This window comes from Pelodiscus sinensis, chromosome 7, assembly GCF_052426305.1.
Source record: "Pelodiscus sinensis isolate ZL-2025 chromosome 7, ASM5242630v1, whole genome shotgun sequence".
Classification (NCBI taxonomy): Eukaryota; Metazoa; Chordata; order Testudines; family Trionychidae; genus Pelodiscus; species Pelodiscus sinensis.
The window spans coordinates 54,290,000-54,310,285 of record NC_143058.1 but is presented as its reverse complement, the minus strand read 5'-3'; the positions used below and the strand labels follow the sequence as shown (position 1 = coordinate 54,310,285).

Here is a 20,286-nt window from a genome sequence, read left to right as displayed (position 1 = left end):
CACATTAAAATGATTCCCTGTATTTTCAGAAGTCTCTGACTGGCTGAACTCAGCAAAATTAGCATGTAAAAACAGACCAACTTTAATGTTTCATATCACTTTCCAGATAGCACACAACAGTTTTCTTTAAAAAATAATAAATTGAACAATATTTTGGTAGTTTAATGTTGCCCTTGAGGCTAAAATTGCTTCTATTTGCAAGTCATGTTTGTACAGCAGATACAATGTGTGGTATTAGTGGGCCACTGGTTATCTCCAGCCGGTTGGAGTTTATAAACTTAATGAAGCATGCCAGTGACTGAATCATTCATGCTTATCATGGTCAGCTTATTCTTTGTGGTGTTAGCTGGATTGGCAAAGATCTTTTTGTTCAACTTTCATTCAAATTCTATAATGTGGAGATTTTCATACAGGAAGAAAAATTAACAAAAATCTGGCGTATATAAATACAAAAAAATCCCTCAGAGTTGGCCTACCTCTGCTTCCGCCAAAGCTTAGGGGAGTTTTGCCATTGACTTCACTAGTCTGACTGTGTGTTTGGAAATCACACCCTCTTCATCCATTTACTTTCCATGCATTGTTTGTTTGTCTATTCCTTTTTTTGCTAATCATCAAAGATATTTATGCAAAGTGGCGGGAAGTTCAACGTGCATCACAGTCTCTCTCCTTTTGATGCCTGTTGTGAAGCTGTTTGTGCTGACATTACAGCCACTCTGAATTCAGGCTTCAGTGGTGGTGCTGCACAAATGCATGACATCACAATTACTTTTATGACACTAATATGGAACATAAACTTAGTATCCAGGATAATTGGCCCAGCTGTCATTGACTGATGCAAAAAACCTAAACCTGGAACAATGCAATTTGTTCATGAAAATGACTGAACCTTTTTGACTCTAACATACCAGAAAACATTCTCTCCCAGATCAAGAACAAACCTAATGGATTTCAGCAAGGAAAGAAAAAGATTGAAAATATTAGAAACAATTGAAAGTTATCCCTTAGAATGGAAATGTTGGTTCCACTTTAACCACATGTCAGATCCAAGAGTGGACCTGATTCAATGCTCACAAAGTCAACAGAAATTATATCAAGCCCTGTAGACATTACTACCTGCTCTGCCTACATTTAATCTCAGTTATCTGACAAATAAAATAAGAAATTAGGATTTCTTTTCCCTACTTCCAAGATGGAATTCTGAACCCATTTTGCAGCCTATTCTCTTAGCTGTTGAGGAATGTTTGCTGAGTAGGCCCAGGGGAAACATAGCTGTTATAGGTTGATTTTTTTTAAGGCAAATCAGGGATAAAGATGGAAGACTATATTTGATTTGGCTGTGTGAGCAGAACCCTTATGGCTAAAGCAGTCTGATTGCCAATCCAAGTTCCAAACTTTGATAAGAATGACCTGCTTTAGTACAATCGTAAGCAACAATATTAAACTATAAACAAAATAACTAGGGAAAAGTAATTTTTCTCCTTGTAGCAGCAGCATCTTAAAGTCCACTGCAGGGATTTTTCAGGGGAGTCGTCAATGGCAATTGACTAAAGCCGATGAGAATTGTGTTCCTAACTACCCTAGGTGCTTTCAAAGTCCCACCCTGCATGAAGTAAACAAGGTACTTTTAGAAACATGTGTTATTATATAATTGTGATCAGATATAGACCCAAGAAAGGAGCAACTGTAATTTGTATCTTAACTTCAGTTGTCTCTAGCTGCCCAGTGAGTTGCAAATGATTGTCTTAAGAATCACGAATAAAGAAGTTGCAGGGGAATGGGGAAATGATGGCTGAGGTCAGTATCTCTAGCTAAGGTGAATCATTAATCAGAATGAAAAAAATGAACATCAGTGTCACCCCCATGCTTATGAATATAATTATGCATAACTCAAATATATCTTAAACAAACTGTATCATGTGATCTATTTTTTAAAATACAGTCTACTGATTATGTATATCCTATTTCTGTGCATGTATCATTCTTGTTATGAAGTGTGGATTGGTTTATAATTCTAGGTGTGCTGATGAGGGCCATTAGTTATATTTCAGACACATCATGGCCCGGCATTCAAGAAAAAGATCTGGAAGGGTATGCTACACAGCAACATTATTTCAAAATAACTTCATCCATATCTACACAGCAGATGTCGAAATACTGTCAAACTGGAGGACTTCTTATTCTGACTCCTGTAACCCTAATAGTACGAGGTGTAAGGGAAGTTGAAGGAAGAGTGCTCTATTTTGAAATAAATGCTGGGTGTAGACACTCCCAATTTCGAAATAAGCTTTTTTGAAATAAGCTATGCAATTGATGTAGCTCAATTTGCATAGCTTATTTCAAGTTAAGCCCTACTGTGCAGATGCACCTTAAATATGTTTGTTTTTTCCTGTAAGCCCAAACTGTGGTTGGTAGTACAAAGACATGTGGCCAGGCCACTTGCTGCTGGTATCCATTTTGGATCTTGCACTTTTCCACTCAAGGTGAAAAAAGTTTAAAGTGAACACAAAGAATTCCCACCTTGGGCAAAAGGAATATAAAGTGGGAAACCAAACAATGGGGGAGTTGTCAAACACTAGGAGACCCCCACTTATCAGGAAACCTCTCAGAACGAACAAGGGGAAGGATTGGGCCCAAGCTAGGAAGCTGCTTAACTTGTGAAAGATATGATTAGAACAACAGTTAGGATTAGAATGTGCATGTAATAAATGTCCTAGTGGATAAGGGTTAGCTGGTGTGTTTGTTTATTTTGGCTTAGTAACTTACTTTGATCTGTCTGTTTTCACTGGCAATCACTTAAATCTTACTTTTTATACTTAATAAAAGTACTTTTGTTTATTATTAAGCTCAGTGTAAATAATTGTTAGTTGGAGGGGGGCAACACTGTGCATATCTCTCTTTCACTGATAAGAGGATGAACCGATAAGCATTTGCTGTGTGTAAAACATTTATACAAAGTAAAATGGATTTATTTGGGGTTCTGGACCTCATTGGGGCTATCTTCCTGGGTGCTAACAATGGCCTGATAGCTGAACCTTCCCAGAGCTGAGCTGGTTCAGTGTCTGCATTGCTCTGCTGGGGGGCTTTTACCCAAACTTTGTGGCTTGACTATGAGAGACCAGAGTTTAATGGTGCAGCAGGGCAGAGGGAGTGAGGAGTCCCAGAGGTCAGGTATGTGGTCTCAGTGGTGTGATCAGCACACTTGGTCCTGCTGTGAGGGCAGAGGACTAGAATCGATGACGTCTCAAGGTCCCTTCCAGTTCTAAGAGATAGGTATATCTCCATACATTCAGAGACAGTCCCTGTAATCAAACCTGCCACAAGCAGTTGTTTTTAATTTAAATAACAGCTGTTTTGACTTAAGCTATATTGACAAAATATTTTTTCTATGGTAATGTTTTTATTTCTACCACTGAAATAAAGGTTTTTTTTTAAATTATTTCTACTGTTCTAAAAGTAGGAACCTCATGTTACAGTACTTTAGTATATTTTTTACTTGGCAGTTTTTCAAGGAACCAATTCATCAAGATAGCTAACAAGGCAAGGTAGATTCAGCATGGCACAAAACTTTACAAGGTAGATTCAGCATGGTACAAAACTTTATCATGAGAGGCAGTATAGGGGAATCGAGAGGGCACTGGACTAAAATGTGGTAAACCAACCTTATGTTTCAACCTTTGCCCCTCACCTGCTGTATGACCATGGGCAAGTCATTTCCCCTCTAAGTACATCCATTTCCCCTGCCCACCTTGATCTGACTTGACTTGAATAAGCTCTGTGAGGCCGAGATACCTATTCCTATATGTTTGTACTATCTAGCACAGTGGGATTCCAAACTCAGTTGGGTCTTGTAGTCACTAACCATAATACATATAATAATCAAACTTGAGCAGTCCCATTGAAGACAATGTGACATTCCATGCTTAAAGTTTTGTACGTGCTAAAGTAATTTCCTAAATCAGGGCTCGATTTTGCTAATTTTGTAAGAAACCAGGCCATCACAATCTCTGTGCTTCAGCATTTTGGAAAAAGTCTCTATTACTGCCCAAAAAGATTGCTGCATATTTCTGCTGCTCCTTTCCTCAGGTCTCCACTCTACTTTGATTCATTTGTACCACTACAATTAGCCTTCCAATTGTGTGTAACTTTGTTAGTTTGGTGTTTAATCAATCTTCGAGCTGAGACCTGTGTTAAAAATATTTTGTACTAATTCAGTCAGATTGCCACAGCTTCAGAGATATGTAAACTACAAGTTTAAGGACCAGTAAGTAATAGATCTAAGTGAGAGAACTTAAAATTAGCAGTGAATGAAGGACATATTATTGGAATGCGTAATAGGAAGTTAGATGGGGATTTTAGGCTGCCTGATACTTAAATAAATCCTTTGGGAAAGAATCAGAAGACCTTGATTGTCTAAACAAAGCTAAAAGTTAGTTGGTAGTTTCCAGCAGAAATTCATGCAGAAGTTTCCTATGTAAAGCAATTTCCTATTAAATTGTTTTAAATAGCTCATAAGTGGAATATAAGTAACATAGTACATCCACTTAATTCATGTGTCTAGAACCATGAACAGCTTCTTATCATGAGTAATTTACGTGACAGAAATACTGTTGTATACAGAAGTCACTAACCAGATCAGAACGTTGAGACAGAAAAGAGCTACGCCATAGAGGAGGAAGTCCTGATTGTTTTAGGAAGGTGACCATTTGCTCGTACTGGCTCCTTCCCCTAATCCTTGCATTTGTCCACCTGCTGGGAGATCTTCCACCTTCCTCCATGCTCATTAAAAACTACATGTAGACCAAGTTCTTAAACATGGGAGCCTATACTCTAAAGCTACATCGGTCTGTGCCTCATTCTTGTTCAGAGACATGGGATTGCATTACAGATATCCTCCATGAGTCCTAGGTGATGATGATTAATATGATGCCTCTTTTGAGGGATGAAAATACCAATTTGGAGAACTAAGAATGGAAAGTTTCTTTCATCCCTAAACACTTTTACACAAGGAAAGTTAACCAACGGCTTGGCCTGTGACATTACTGTTTGGAGGGAAGTGCCCTCTGCTATCTTTAAAAGTACTGGTCTCATAAGCTGGAAGCAGAGTCATTAACTTTGCTCCATACAACATGTCTGAGCTTAAACTGCAGCTATTACACAGGTTGTACCTCCCTTAACCAGGACTCTCTGGTCCAGCAATATCTGTGGTCCAGCAGCTGGGAGCCTTGTGTTGGGGTGAAGGGGGAGCGCAGAGGGTGGGCAGCGCAGCAGGGAGTTCTCTGTGGCCGCGTGGTAGTGGGGGTCGCAGCAGCAGCCACAGAGCTCTGGCCCCAGCCATAGAGCTACAGCCCTGTCAACAGAGCTCCAGTCCCAGTGGTAGCTAGGGGGCTTCAGCCTGGGGAGCCAAGGCCAGGCAGGCAGCCATGGGGCTGGACTGGAACTCTAGCTGGGGGTAACAGGGCAGCATGGGACATGATGGGAGGGACCTCCCCGGTCCAGAAAATCCCCTCATTTGGAACCAGTCAGATCCTGAGGGTGCCAGATGAGGGAGGTCCAACCAGTACAATGATACATGAAAATGTAGTGCAATTAGGTCTATTTCATCACCTTCCCCCCAACCTTCTTTACTTGTCTACCAGGCTGTGCTTACACTGTAAACTCTTCAGGGAAGTGACTTCTCCTCCTGCATGTCTGTGACACTACCGCAAATAAATAAACAACAATAAATACCTAGATATTTGTTGTGCTTGCATCTTCTAGTGGTTTATTATTGTGAAGCTCACGTATTGTTTTTAATTAGATTTAGGGCAAATGCTTGTGAACTAGACCACAAGTAGTTTCATTCACTCTGAAACCTACTGAATATTAGGAACAAAGTGTTTTACTGGGAGAGGTAAAGAGGAGCTGACTTGGGATCACCCTCTAACAAGGAAGCAAAAGCCTAGATCAGGGCTACTTAACGTTGGAAGCTCCGAGGGCCACGATGATACTCACAGCACATGCTGAGGGCTGCAAATATATATGCAAATGTATGCAAATAGCTTTTTACGCTGATGGGCATGCATACAAAGATTAAGGGAAGACTATGCAACACACAGGCCCCATTTAAGTCAGTTCTGCATATATTAATAAAATTCAATATTTACCCAATTTCCACCCATATGTCAGCACTTTTAATGAGCAACAACAGTCGAGGAATTTAACTACTAAAATGCATCTCAACGGAAGACCATTATATTGACTCCTTTTGTTTTAGCTCCCACCCATGGGACATAAACGAACAGGCTGCGGGCCACATGTGGCCCGGGGGCCACATGTTGTGTAGCCCTGGCCTAGATCCTCAAAGGACAATGGGAAATCTGTGGGAGTTAAGCACCTAAATGCCTTAAAAGCATGTTTCAGGAATTTGGACCAGATTTTCAACGACCTTGTGCTCTATGGTAACATAACAGAGAGAGTGCCATCAGACCATTGTAGCTAATGGACATGTCATTTTATTTGCAATATTACTGAACAATCTGAGTATTTTCCACTTTGTCTGTGCCTTAAAGTTACAAGTGCATTTACAATGGGTCTACTGTGGAATATCTTGCAGACACATTGAAAAATTGCAACTGACAACAGAATTTGCTCCTAGTTTTTTACTTTTTTAATTGATGAACAACATAAGGACATAAGAACAGCCATACTGGGTCAGACCAAGAATCCATCCAGCCCAGTATCCTGTCTGCCAACAGTTGCCAATATCAGATGCCCCAGAGGGAGGGAACACAACAGGTAATCCTTACATGATCCCTCCTCTGTCACCCACCTGCAGAGAAACAGAGGCTAGGGGCACCCTTTCTACCCATCCTGGCTAATAGCTATTGATGGACCTAACTTCAATGAATCTATCTAGCTCTTTTTCTAACCCTGTTAAAATCCTAGCCTTCACCACATCCTCTGGCAAGGAGTTCCACAGGTGACTGCGTTGCATGAAGAAAAACCTCCTTTTGTTTGTTTTAAACCTGCTACCTATTAATTTCATTTGGTGACCCCCAACTTCTTATGTTATGGTGAGAAGTAAATAACTTTTCCTTATTCACTTTCTCCATACCTGTCATGATCTTATAGCCCTCTATCATATCCCCCCTTAGTCTCCTCTTTTCTAAGCTGAAACGTCCAAGCTGAAATCTGGGGGGAGATTTTTGGGGGGTGCTCAATGAAAACCTAAAAATGTTTGAGGAAAATGGATTTTTTTTCTTGAAAAATTCCATCCATTTTATGTTGAAAAAAGTTTTGATGGAAAACTTCTGATCTGCTCTAGAAAATAGGGATGGAATCTTAGTTAAACTGTAATACAGGTTGGACCTTCCTGGTCCAGCACCCTTGGGACCTGGACCAGAGAGTTAGCTGGACCGAGGGAGGTCCATACCACCCTCCACTGGATGCCCTGCTGTCATCTCCTCTAGTTGGGGCTCCCCGCCTTGCTGATGCCCCGCTAATGCTGGCTAGGTGGAACTCCACTCTGATGCCACCCTGCTTGCCACATCTCCCCAGGGCTAGAAAAGGTAAACTGGAGTCAATGGGAGCCACAAGGCTTCATGGCTACAGACCCCTTATGTAAACTAAGTGGCCTGGGCCCACTAGCGGCTTTCCCAAATTGGGCTCATGGAACACTTTGAGAAACACTATTATAGTATATTCTCTTCATCATCAAGATTGGTCCAATAACATTGGGTGGAATACTGGCCACCTTGAAATCAATTGTAAAACTTCCATTGGCAAGTAGGGCTACAATTTCACCCATTCAGATTAACATCCCGATCCTGCATTTCCTGATCATCAAAAATGCCTACCAATGTTGATGTGAATTTTGAATATGCAAGCCATGTAGGATCAAACTGCTAAACTGCAAGTCTTTTGGGGGTGGGTTCCTGTCTTGTTAGACAGTACAAGTTGCAAAGACTGATGCTTGTATTAAACATGTGAATATGGGTATAGAATCACAAGAAGGATGTTGTCATGGAGATTAATTCTTCTCAAATGCGGAGTGTAGATCTCAGCCAGACAGAGGATGTTTCAGATGCCATCTATTGTTGTTATGAATAGATCTATAATGACATAACATGTAGTCTGAGTTTTCTGTAGTAACAGGTAAATGTTTCTCTTACTTTCCATAGTCAGTACAAAATAATTGTAGTCTTTCTTTTCAGACTGTTACAAAAGCAATTTTCTTTCTCACAGGTGAATCTCTTTTTCCTATTGAATATTGTTCGAGTTCTCATAACGAAGCTCAAAGTCACACACCAGGCAGAATCCAATCTATATATGAAAGCTGTGAGAGCTACACTCATTCTAGTGCCGCTTCTTGGCATTGAATTTGTGCTGATTCCATGGCGACCAGAAGGCCTAATTGCTGAAGAAATATATGACTATGTGATGCATATCCTTATGCATTACCAGGTAGGATGCTTTAAGTAGCACTTATTTTCTTGAGCTAGACAGTACTTGCAGTATGACTGCAAATAAATGAATGACAAAGAAAAATTAATTAATTTCTAAACTTCTTTTAGATCTTTATAAATATTTTTGCTTATTAATGCTTTATATTTTTCATTTGTATTAATTATTTAAATTGAATTAAATGTTATGCTAGAGTGCTGGCCCAATGGACCATCTGTAATATTAATAATCCACTGAGTTTAGATTTTAAATTAATTTTTTTTTCTTGCATTTCAAAAAAATCTGTATGTATTGCAAAAACTCAAAAGAAAACCTTTTATTTTGCAGGGTCTGTTGGTGGCTACAATTTTCTGCTTTTTCAATGGAGAGGTATAGTTACAGATTTCAATTTATTTCCTGTTCTTGTCACTTTCTTAATGTTCATTTAGGCTTAAAAAGTTTTTTTGGTTTAACGCCACTACCCCCTATTTGTGATCCCAATAACAAATGTAAAATTGTAAATAGAAATTTTAATTTAATTTAATTTAATTCATTTTACTTTCATTTTAAAATTAATAAAAATGTTACGGATAAAGTAACTTATCTAGCAAGACCTCAGTTTAGTTTTGAGATTTCCCTCTAAAATATTTCATGACATTCCTAAGGGTTTAAACCTATTAGTACTGAGCAGCCTAAAATTCCCTGGACTTCAGAAGTAATTAACTGTACTCAGCACTTTTCAGATTGGTATGTATATATATAACAATATCAACAATTCTATGATGAAAGCAAATTCAGTAGTGAACAATAAAAACATAAATTCCTTATGGGCGTGTATTCTCATCTGAGAAGCTAGAAAAATGTCATCACTCTAACAGCCTTACTCTCAACAAGCCTTGAATTGATCCTTACAGTTCTGGAACATGGCAATTTAATGGGAAAGGACTGGGAAAATTGTACTGTTGCTTTCTAAGGAATAACTGCTCTGTAATCAGGTTGAGGTATCCATCTCTAGGACTGCTAACATGGTACCTTTCATGAACACTTAACTTCACCATGTGATATGGAAGGAATAGGTCAACTCTTGGTGGTATTTCACATTTTTCATTTTGGGGGGCAGCATTCTGGGCTTATGTTTTACAAATGGCCTTTTCAGCACAAGTGAGAAGTGCTCAAGGCTCAGCCTTTGTACATTTGGGCCACCAAAAAGATTTCTTTGCTTCAGTTGGACCTCCGTTCTTCTGGAAGTCTAGTCCTCCCCTTCAGGTGACAGTGGGGGGAACATAGATGCTCCTTCTGAACTCAAAGGCCTGTGCCCTAAATTGTCAGTTGACTAAGGCCCTGTCACTACATCACAGAAGTTCATGGAGCTTTGCCATCAGTTTTGTTTTTACTAGCGAATTAGAGCATAATTTGGTACGTTCCCCATAGTTCTATCACAAATACAGTTACTGATCCAGGACGCACCTATTTCTACACAATTCCTTATTCCTACACATAATTCAAGTTCAGTTGCAGTATATGTAAGCAAGCAGATATGTGGGAGTAAGAGTTAGTAGGACTGAGCCATTAGCTATTTTTATTAGTCATTTTAAAAACATATGAGACACAAGTATATCAATTGACTAATAGAGAAGAACTGATTCAAATGCACACTGAAAATCCGAAACAACCAAAACCTGAACTGCAACTTTCTTATCATTTGGAGAAGTTCCTCTCTCCACCATTATTTTTGGAGCGGGTCAAAACATTTTTGACCCAATGACGTTATGACAAAATACATTTATTTTGCTGAATCTGAAACATTTTGCAGACTCATATCCGTTTTGAAAGAAATTCCTCTTCGGGAATGAGAGGACACACTTATAATAATTTATGTTCTGTTCTGGTATGCAGTAGACCCCTTATCAGGCTCCTACTCTCCCTGTTACAGAGCAGAGTTTTTCATCCCAGATGATTCTGAACCCAATTGAATCTTGTCCCACATTCCTATACCCTAATCACCATCCCTTCCTCACCACTCTCCTCAATCAAAATGCTTGGGGATTGATCTGAAAACATAATTTGACAGAATTCCATTCTGTGCAAACATCTGAAAGGTTTTAGTTTTGTTCTACTGTGAAACAAACACAAAATGGATTCAAATATAATTGCCATCCTTTGATCAGCTATAATTATTTTTCATTGATGGGTATCTCTTAACAACATTTTCTTTCCACCGATGAACAAAAATCAAGCCTGCCCGTGGTTTTAAATTTAAAACTTGTTCTATTGGCATTTGTAGTCAATTATTTCTTCTATTTGGGTTCCAATACTATGAATATACAATTTGTTCTTTCGCTATATTCTCTCCTGAGCCAAAGCTCTCTTTAATGAGTGTCAGGGAGTCAGACAGCTCTCAGTTATGCAACTAATTTAGCATCTTTGATGGACTTTACATTGTTGGCGTATCAGTTTAACAAAGCTTAGCTCTGCCCTGCCCTCTACAAGCAGATGTACACGCAGGGAGTCCCCTTTTAACAAGGTGATTTTCTGCTAGGCATTTGTGGACAGATTACAGCTCTTTAGAATCACTTGAAGCACATAAAGGAGCCATACCCGTCTGGACTACAATCTTTAATCTTAGCCAATCTTTGTCCATTTACAGTGCATTGTGCAGATTCTTATGTTTTAAACTTTGTCTCCCATCATCTTTAGATCTTCCAGTGACAATAGTCTACTTTTTTAAGCTGGTTTTTCATTATATTTTACTACAAAAAAAGGATAGTATTTAAGGTATAATGGATCAAAGAGGATAATGGCAAAAAGTTAAACAATCATGCAAAAAATCTGCTCTATCAAGAGTTCTTTTGGTCTCTTAATAGATTCAGTCACAGAAATGACACTGTGGCAGGCATAACTCAGAAATGTGGCAGGCATAACTCATAATCTTCCATCGTTAAAGACTTCTGTTACAGTGGACTTTAATTTGACATGTCTTATCTTCAATAAGTCCCTTTAAAATCACTTGACATAGCAACACCTCATTATAATTCACAGAATGCGAAGCATCCGAAAGAAGTGGTAGCATGAATATGTAGTTTATGTAGTTTATGGAATAACAGTAAATAAGTAATATATATTTTCTGCTTTCTTAATTCTTTTGATAATTCTCCACTCCCCAAAATTTATTTTCTTTCCCAGCATAGGGGGCTAGCAGACTGCAGGAAGTCTAAATATTATGTCTGTGCTTTTCTATTTATATTTGTTTATCATAACTAAAGCCAGAGACAAACTGGACAAAGTAAGCTATTGTGTTCGACAATGTAAACCAACCAAACATAAGGAAAACTGAATAGAAGTTGTTGCCCCATAATAGTACTTTCTTGTTAACAGATATTGATCCATCTGTAAATGGTATGTTATATTCCAAGTAAATCTGACAAAATAAAAACAAAGGGTGAGATTTTCCAATGTGGCTCATGATTTGAGTGCCAATTTGAGACATGCATGGCCTGTGACAAGACAACTGCACCTCAGTATTTTATGAAAATCATGCTCATTACAAGTTGGAAACCCATAATTGAAAAAACTTAGCTAGCAAGAAATGAATAGTTAAGCTATTGCAGACCAGGTCTGTAACACGTGGTATCTCTTTTAGCACTCCCATTATTAACAACTCAAAATTACTCTGGCACAATTTAGCACTTATTCACCTGGTATTTTGTCTGTACAAAAAAGGAAGCTAGGATGTAGATGAGATGGAAGTCAAGCTAAAATTTTATTCCTTCTCTAACTCCACTGATTTCAGTGAAGTTACATGTATGTTCACTTTGGTCCATAATATAGTTAAGTGGTAGGACTAATGAATAATTCCTGATTCATACGTTTGAGCAAAAATGAAAATAAGCCTTTCCATAAATGTAATTTTCTTACACGCAGTTGTTCCAGCATTCTGATCACTCCTATCTTGGCCTCCTTCCCTTAAAAACTAATTCCATGTGAATTTCATTAACACAGCACTGTAGTAAATCCAATCTTCCTGTTGCACAGGTGTTTTGCCATATTGTATTAGAGGAAACCAATGAAAAAAACATAACATCCTTACAATGAAACATGTAAACAAACTGAGGCTGCTGAGGTCTTTGGCTGTTCTATTAAATTTATTTTTAACTAGTCTAAGAACATGTGCTGAAGTCAGTTTGGGGAAACCAACTTTCCCTTAGTTTTCTGAGTGCTTGATCACAAACGAAAGGAGACTTGGCCTAGATCCTCATCTGGTGTGAATTTCAGTAGCTCTCTATCAACTGATACTGGTGAGAATCTACCCATATTAATCATGAGCAGAGAGAACCATTAGTTAACCACATTAGGATAAAAGGCATATTGTTGAAGCAGTGTGTGGAAACTTGTACTTTTGTGGCCAATGGTATAGAATAGCCCATAGCTATAAATCCAAAATCTTTCTTTGGCACTGACTGTATTAAAAATGTTAAATATTAGTCCAGATTTAATTTGTATCTCTGTTTTGTAATTTTGCAATTAGTCTAATTTAATTTGTATTTCTTCCATAACAGCTCAAGTGACATGATTTTGATGTTATATACTAATTTTAAGTCCAGTACATAAGGCACTTTTCCTAGTAATGTATGTATCTATTTTCCCTTATTCTTTTCATGGAATAGGTCCAAGCTGTTTTGAGAAGGCACTGGAATCAGTACAAAATCCAGTTTGAGCACAGCTTTACCCACTCAGATACTATACGCACAGCTTCCTACACGGTATCCTCCATCAGTGATGTTCAGGGCTATAGCTACAATCATGATTTCACCAGTGAACATTTAAATGGGAAAAGCTACCATGACATGGAGCATGTTGTTTTAAAAACTGAGAAGTTGTACGGTTGATGTCAGAAGACTGTTGCCAGCATTCGAGTCCTCATAGTTCATGAACTTGAAGTTTGATTTAATGACTTCTTGGCCAGAAGATTTTTACCTGACTTGGGACGTGTTTTTTCCTGAATGATGCAAACTTAAGACAGTGTATTTCTCATGTGTATATAAATATGCATATGTGCATGTGGCTACAGTATGCACACCTACACATATATATGTTCATACATAGATATAAGTACATATATAAAGCTACAGACTGTGCCTCTTCAGTTTCTACTGTGTAGACCAAGTTGGCAATTATTTTGTATGAAGGGAATCAATGAAGGATTTCTTAATTTCTTGTAAGTTTGTGTAAAGACTGTATTGTATTGAAGGCCATTTCATTTGCCTGCAAGAACTGATCTTGTAAATACTGTATTAATCATAATGCATTTTATAAATTCAGCCAGTACACACAACCTCAGTAAATGGGTAAGCTCGAACTCTGTCAAGAAAGATAGTTGAATATAATGGAGATTGACCTGTTGATAATTATCTGGCTCTTTTAAACCAGCGATATTATAAAGGCGCCCAGATGCCAATTCCCCAAATCTGAGGTATGAAACTCCAGCTGTGCAATGTATAATTTTACATGAGGTTTTTGGTTATATAACTATTCAAAGAGTCCAACGTTGCTACTGATGAAGGGCAGTTTCCTATTGACTTTAATGGGAGCAGGACCAGTGAGGGCCTGATCTGAAAAAGCTGATAAGCCCATGCTTATATTTGACTTTTATGACATTTAAACTAGTGGTTAAGCTCTTTATTAAAAGTTGGGCAGGATTTCTGGAACAAGATTGCATACATGTAAGGAAAATTATTTTCCTTGCCACATGCCAATACTTAGCTTCTTAGGTATCAATCGGGCAGGACAAACCCTGTTGATACTGTGGGAGGTTTGTCTCAGAAAGACAAGCAAGCTTGCATGACATTCAAGTAAATTTTATCTTAGAGACAGCTTCTTGGGCCTAGCATAATAAGAAAGGGTGGTTTGGGATATTTTCCAATGGTTTTTCCAATTCTGTCTTCTGAACATCTTCTGGAGCCTTTCTACGATTCCTTGTCTTGGGAAATTCGGGATTATTTTGCAGTGCTTGAGTGAACAAGGCTTGAATCAGTTTTCCTTTCTCACATCAAGTGATTAGGCTTTTCTATGGATTGTGAATAAGGGTTCAAGAACAGGGGTCATAGTAAACAATTGATAAAAGGGTTGGTAAGGTCTTAAGAGAACTATGTCTTTAAATACAGCATTTTATGTGTTTTTATAAATACGCTATGATTTATACAAATAGTGTATTTTCAATACAACTGAAGAAAACTAAAAGGGGGATGATTGATAAGCAGTTCTCAGAAAGTCTTATTCAGATGTATTTTTTAAAGGATGAGTAAAGTGAAATTTACAGAAATGGATAGAAAGGTACTGCTGCTGATGGTAGATTATTGCCACGCAAAAATATTTCTGCTTTATTAAAGCAAACACCAGGGGATTAAAAATACTTTCCCAGAACACCTCAGTTTTAAAGGCTTATTACTGAATGTGAAAAAAAATCAGTTTAGTCTTTCAGGTTGATGTCATTACCCTTCTAATAACTTCAGTGGACAGCTAATTAGCCAGCCATCAAAGGGCTTGTCAGTTTGAGATTTCATAAGAATGTGAATAGTTTTTGTCTGAATCACAGTTGTTTGCAACTTTGGTTTTTAAAACTTCCAGTGGCTGGTGATTGAATTTAAAAGGAAATCATTAGTTGGTGGATTAATATTACTCATAATAAGATAGAATCTCATTTGCCCAGATCAAGAAGTCTCTGCTGATAATGACAGTTTGACAAAAGAATGTCTGAGCATCAGCCAGATGTTGTGCTTACCCCAGTGCCAGAAATCAAATGTCACCATGTTCTTTTGTGAATGCTGGTTACTTATCAATGTGTTTATTGACCAATCGAACAATTTAAAAAAATCACTCTGGCTGAAACTGCCCAGAAGACTTACATGGTGCATTGGCAGCAGCTCCAATGTGACTTTCATGCATGGGACCAAGGCCTGAGCGGCTGTAAATCATGTGGTTCACTTGAAATCAAGGGAATTTCACTGGCTTGGGAATTGGCCCATATTGTCCATTTGTCCTCCAAGTAGCCATTACAGAGTTAAAGAGTTTTATGCAGATGTTTAATTCAAAAGTAGTTGATTTGTACTTCTTAACAGAGGGGCATATTGGTCCATTCTAACAGCTCAGAATGGACTGGCCCAGTGTAGTCCAAGTACACTGTTAGGAAAGGGGAGAAACAATCCTTTGTAGCCATTGTGTGCCTACAGATGTTGTACAGAGCATAAATTCCCTACACCCGCTTCTTACACCTCCCTCACATATGCAGGCAGCCAAGAACATGTTATAAATGCGCCTTTAATAGAATAAATTTGAATCTAATCCTAATGCTGATTTCTCACATTGTCTTATATACTTTGGTCTGCGATTGTGGCAAATGCTGGTGTAGTTGCTATCTTTGGTCTGAACCAAGGACAGTTATGGGAGTTTTTAAAGAGTTCCTTTTTCCCAGGCAAGTATTAATCTGTAACTATAGTTTGCTGTTAGTATGTTACTCAGTGAGGATTTGAAGTCTCAAAGAGGGTTGGAAGAATGTTTAGGAGTTCATTTTGTATTTGGTATCTCTAATACCAAAATGTTAGTTTTATATATTTATGGGTGTTTGTTACTTCAAATGAGGATCTGTGTCTGCTTTTATGCTACTGCTGTCAGTTATGAAAGAAGTTAGGTCATGCTCACGGCTGGCTGCTGAGTTGTTTCCATTTTTTTAATGTTAATTTACTAATTGTTTTGTCATTCATTTTTTTTCAAGGTAATGTTCTGTTAGCGTATTTGGCAGAACCCATGTTAAAGCACATCTTCTTATGTTACCAATTCATGTCATAAAACAGTCATGCTGGAAATCAAACAACATTCATCTGTTGTACTGTGTAAATAAGATTAACGGAAGCTATAGCAGTGTATTTATTGCTTATCAAGAATGAATGACATGAAATGAAAAATGTGAAATTATTTTGGTCTTATTTTCACTCTGTTCCTATGAAACATTCATTTTAATTGTTGGCAAACTAAGTATTAATTTTCTGATCAATAAAACATTATGCTTATTTAGTTCTTATATATTTTACACGTGGTTTCTATTTATTACAATAATAATCAAAGTGAGCAAATTCTTAGACTTTTATACTCCTTTGTATGAAAAGTAATCTGAATCTAGAGAAATAGGTACAAAATGACAAATCTCAAAGGGGTAGCCATGTTAAACTGCATCTGCAGAAAAAAAAGAACCCCCTTTGGCACTTTAAACCCTGCCTGATTTTTTGGGGCATAAGCTTTTGGGGGTAAAAAAACCCACTTCATCAGTTTACCCACGAAAGCTTATGCTTCAATAAATCTGTTATTTTTTAAGGTGCCAAAGGACTGCTTGTTATATTTGCAGGTACAAAATGGTTAGCAATGTTACATAATGCCAGAGTATTTTTGTTAATATTCAGCACATTATGGTCGCCTAATGCTTCTGATGCCATACAGACAGACCTCCACTATGGAACTCCAGTGGAGTGACAGACTCTCAGTGATTTCAAAATTCACAAGTTTCCTACAGCTGCACTGTACATGGCTGTCTTCCTGTCACCCATACTTTTTAATCTGTCTTTGGGTAAGTGCATTATATAAATAGTCAATTTCTAATATTATTCAACTGGAATATATGTTCCAAGGATACATATGAAAGCAAGAAAGGGGTGGAGTAAACTCATCCTATTTCATTCCATTGGGATGAAAGCTTCCTCACATCAAGCCATAGCATCTTCCCTAAATATAATGCATAGCAGAGTCCAGGGTCATCTGTGCATATGCCTAACAACTTTCCTTTTATACTAACAGTGCAATAGCAAACCTCACTGTTGTAATATACCGGATTATTTTGCAGCACGTTCTGTAAGCCAATGAGTAGAAAAGCAGCTGGGAAATGTTTTGCAGCTTTGATTGATGATCACATAACAACCCAGATATGTTTTAATTATGATAAATTATGATAAATTATGGGCTTTGAACTTTAAAGAACATCTGGCTTCTGTTTGAAGAGATTCCTGACAGCGCGACATTGCTGAGCTAATGGGACATAGTTTCCCTTGGACAACTCATTTAATTTTGTCAGATGAAGAGCAAAGACCATGCCCTTTTTTTGTTAAATAAACTAAGCTAAGGCATTCTGTGTTGTTTTAGACAAAGATGAGGCATGTGGGTTATAACACAGCAAGATTATGTTAACATATCTAAGCCACAATTTTAGGAAAGGGCTTTGTGAATACAGAGTGATAAGAGTGATCAAAGAAGCAACTAAAAAGACTCCACTTCAGCAGGGTACTGACACGTGTAGTTAACTTTAAACATGAATATAGTCCTTTGAAGTAAATTAAGCAGTTCCACAGCTGGTCCCCTGGAAGTCCTTGAATGGTGCTATGACAAATTACACCAGCTGACACTGTCCCAGTGTGACTATTGACATGGTTTAGTACAGGTTGGACCTCCTTAGTCCAGCACTGTTGGGACTTGACCAGTCCCAGACAAGGACTTTGAAAAAGGCACCAGCCTCCCTGCTGGGCTCCTCAGCCTTGGCAGTGCCATGCCCTCTGGCACTCCTGCCAGCTTCCCTGCCCCACCAGCTGAGGGCTCTGCTGCCCCATGGACCCTCAAGCTCTAATGCCTCACTGGCTGGCTCCATTCCCAACTACCAGTAACCGCTGCTGCTGAGGATCTCTGGTTCAGCAACATCTATGGTCGTACCAGAGCCGCCCAGACTACCATACTTGCTAAATTGGAGCCTATAGCAGTGATAGTAGTTAACTTCAACTACCCTCATATAATGCAATCAACTATAATATCAGAGAAGCAATTGCTTGACATTTTCAACAATTGTTTCCTGGAATAGGTTTTTAATATCATGTGATTCAGTGCAAGAAACAGGAATTATTTGCAAAATCTAAAATGAAAAGTAGATTGGTTAATGGGAAGGGAAAGAACAATTAACCAAAAATAAAAAAAGCAAGTTATTATTTGCATGTGTTGTAAAAAGAGAGTAAGCCAAAGAATCAGTGGATTAATTCATCCATCCTAAGAGATCCATTAAAGGAGCTAGACTAAGGATGTTGCAAAGAAGCTAAATTATTTCTTTGTAATAGTTGTCAGCACCGAGGCTGATGAGAAAATATCTGAGACATGGCTACTCTTTTTCATCTAATAAAGATTCAGGCCTTAAAAAAAGCAGGCACTGGACTTAATTGGCAAATTAAACAATGGCAAGTTGCCTAGCCTAGATGAAGACCATCCAAGAGTTCTGAAGGAATTTAAGAACAAAAAGACTGAATGGATAAAAGGGTTCATAGGCACATTAAAATCAGCTGTGGAACCAGGGAGCTGGAGAGTAAAATGCTAGCAAGGTTCATGGGAATTATAAACTAGTATGTATGTGTTTACTTTGGTACCAGTTAATTAACCAAAACCTTTAAAAAATTGACTTATCATATATATAGTAGCCCAGTGTCTGTGTGTCTATAACACTGATGTACACAGCCATGCCCCCTGGCTGTGTACGTCAGCGCCCCACCCCCCCTTCCCCTTGCTCCGTGGAGGCAAGCGGCCTCAGGGCTCCCCCCCCCGGACACCCTCCACTGCCAGCGCTGCTTCCCTCCCCCCTTCCTCCGGCCCCCCCATCATACCCTCCAGCCCCACAGCTCCCAATCCCCCTCCCCAGCTCTGCTTTCCACCCTCCCTTCTGGCCAGCCCTTCCCCCTTCCCCTCCCTGCCTGGTGTGCTGCGCTGCTCCCAAATGTGCGGCGCAGCATGCCACAGAGGAGGGGGAAGGGAAGGGAAGGGGGGGTAGGGCGCCACACAGGGAGAGGAAGGGGGTGGGGCTGGCCGGAAGGGGGGTGGAAAGCAGAGCTGGGGAGGATCGGGGGCTGTAGGGGAGGATGGGGGGCTGGAGGAAGGGGGGAGTGAAGCAGTGCTGCTGGGGGGGGTGTCCGGGGGGCTGTGGGGCTGGCCAGCAGGAAGAGGGGGTGGGAAGCAGAGCTGGGGGGGAATCAGGGGCCATGGGGCTGGACGGGAAGAGGGGGGGCGGGAAGCAGACCTGGCCAGGGGGGCAGCCACTGGCCGCAGCCGAACCCCAAAGGGCCGCTTACCACCGCTTGCTCCCCCACGGGGGCCCAGCTGAGAGCCTCTCAGGTGGGCCCGGTTGGGACAAGAAGGGGGGCGGGGCAGTGATGTACATGGCCAGGGGGCGGAGTCGTGTACGTCACCGCCCCCCCCATTCCTCCTCCCGCCGTGGCGCTCAGTGGTGCGCCCCTCAGCCAGGCCGCCGTGGGAGAGGGGAGGGAGGGGCGGTGACATAGACAGCCCTGCCCCCTGGCCATGTACATCACCGCCCCACCCCTCCTCCCCCGTGGCAGCCTGGTTTAGCACGCAACACTCAGCTGAGCCACCACAGAGGGAGGGGAAGGGGGCGGAGCAGTGACATACACTGCTAAGGGGTGGGGCCGTGCATGTCACCACCCCCTTCCCGTCCCAGTGTGGCACTCAGCTGAGTGGTGCGCCCCTCAGAAGGGCCGCCGGGGGAGCCAGCAGTGCAAGGGGCCATTTGGGCTCCCCTGCGGTGGGAGGGGAAAAAAGGGCGGTGATATACACGGCCCCACCCCCTGGCAATGTACATAACCTCCCCTCCCCCCTCCCTCACGGCAGCCCAGCTGAGCAGGCAGCACTTAGCCAAGCACCACGGCGGGAGGGAAGGGAAGCGGGGAAAGAGAGGGGAGAGAGAGGCAGGAGGAGGAGGAGAAGCGAAAGGGAGAGTGAGAGGCAGGAGGTGGAGAAGAGAAAGAAAGAGACAGAGAGAGAGGCAGGAGGCGGAAGAGA

At 40.1% G+C, this 20,286-nt stretch overlaps 1 protein-coding gene across 4 annotated transcripts in view; it reads left to right on the top strand.

Annotated features, from left to right (window-relative positions):
• The window catches only part of CALCRL (calcitonin receptor like receptor), a 98,162-nt gene extending 81,667 nt beyond the window's left edge, over positions 1-16,495 (top strand). For all 4 annotated transcript variants that reach the window (XM_006114813.5, XM_075933773.2, XM_075933772.2 and 1 more), the window contains 3 exons: positions 8,224-8,442; positions 8,770-8,811; positions 13,086-16,495. In XM_006114813.5, the coding sequence (XP_006114875.1) occupies positions 8,224-8,442; positions 8,770-8,811; positions 13,086-13,307 (483 nt within the window). In that variant the 3' untranslated portion in view covers positions 13,308-16,495. The remainder of the gene's footprint in view (positions 1-8,223; positions 8,443-8,769; positions 8,812-13,085) is intronic.
• The last annotated feature ends 3,791 nt before the right edge of the window (positions 16,496-20,286 follow it).